The sequence below is a fragment of the Triticum dicoccoides genome, chromosome 4A (assembly GCF_002162155.2).
Source record: "Triticum dicoccoides isolate Atlit2015 ecotype Zavitan chromosome 4A, WEW_v2.0, whole genome shotgun sequence".
NCBI classification, from domain to species: Eukaryota; Viridiplantae; Streptophyta; class Magnoliopsida; order Poales; family Poaceae; genus Triticum; species Triticum dicoccoides.
The window spans coordinates 138545351-138546150 of record NC_041386.1 but is presented as its reverse complement, the minus strand read 5'-3'; the positions used below and the strand labels follow the sequence as shown (position 1 = coordinate 138546150).

Below are 800 nucleotides of genomic sequence, written 5' to 3'. Positions count from 1 at the left end.
TCGGCTTAGTTAACCATTCCCGCCACGGGCAACGCTGTGCCGCCACTCGCGACGCCGTCAAGAGCACGGTGAGGCGGCGGAGCCGGGGATAACCCGCCGACGCCATGATGACGCCCCTCGCCGCCGTCGTTGTCGTCGTCGCCTGCGTCGCAGTAGGCCTTGAGCATGTCCCCCTCCTCCGGGGTGAAGCCGATGACGGACAGCATGAGGTCGGCGGCCCAGCAGCGCCGCTCGATGATGCGGATAGCGCGGCAGCACCCGGGCCCCAGGTACGCCTCGCCGTTGAGGAAGAAGAGGATGATCTCCCCCGTGCACGACTTGACGTCCAGCAGCGTCCCCCAGCACTGCTGCTGCCCCACTCCGTCCAGCCGCTCGGCGAGGTCGGCCGCCCGGACGAACGTCGACGCAGCCGCCGACGCGGTGGCGGCGACGGCGAGCAGCACCAGGAGAGTGGGGAGCAGAGAGGTGGACGAAGCCATGATCTGAGGTCGACTCTAGCTGGTGCTACCGAGTGAGGAGGCTGACGTACTACTACTTATCATAGCAAGTAACCGAAACGTCAGGTAAGCGAAAGGGAAACGTTTGGGGCCGGGGCACCGGCGGAAACATTGGGCCGGTCTCCCTCTTCCTCGCGTCTCCTTCATGGGGCGCGCGGTAGCCCTCTTCTTCTGCCCCCTCATCTCCATCCCTTCCCCATCCCTTCCCCTCTCCCCGAGCTGCGACTGGGCCACCACGAGCTACTTCGCCGGCGGCCAGGCTCTCCTCGTCGACTGCCATGGCTGCCTGCCGCCATGGCCAGA

General features: G+C 66.6%; 1 protein-coding gene across 1 annotated transcript; it reads right to left on the bottom strand.

The window, feature by feature from the left end:
• On the bottom strand, positions 1-479 carry LOC119288782 (egg cell-secreted protein 1.3-like). Its single transcript, XM_037568323.1, has one exon. The coding sequence runs from the start codon at positions 477-479 to the stop codon at positions 6-8; it is 474 nt and encodes a 157-aa protein (XP_037424220.1). The 3' UTR covers positions 1-5.
• Between the last annotated feature and the right edge of the window lie 321 nt (positions 480-800).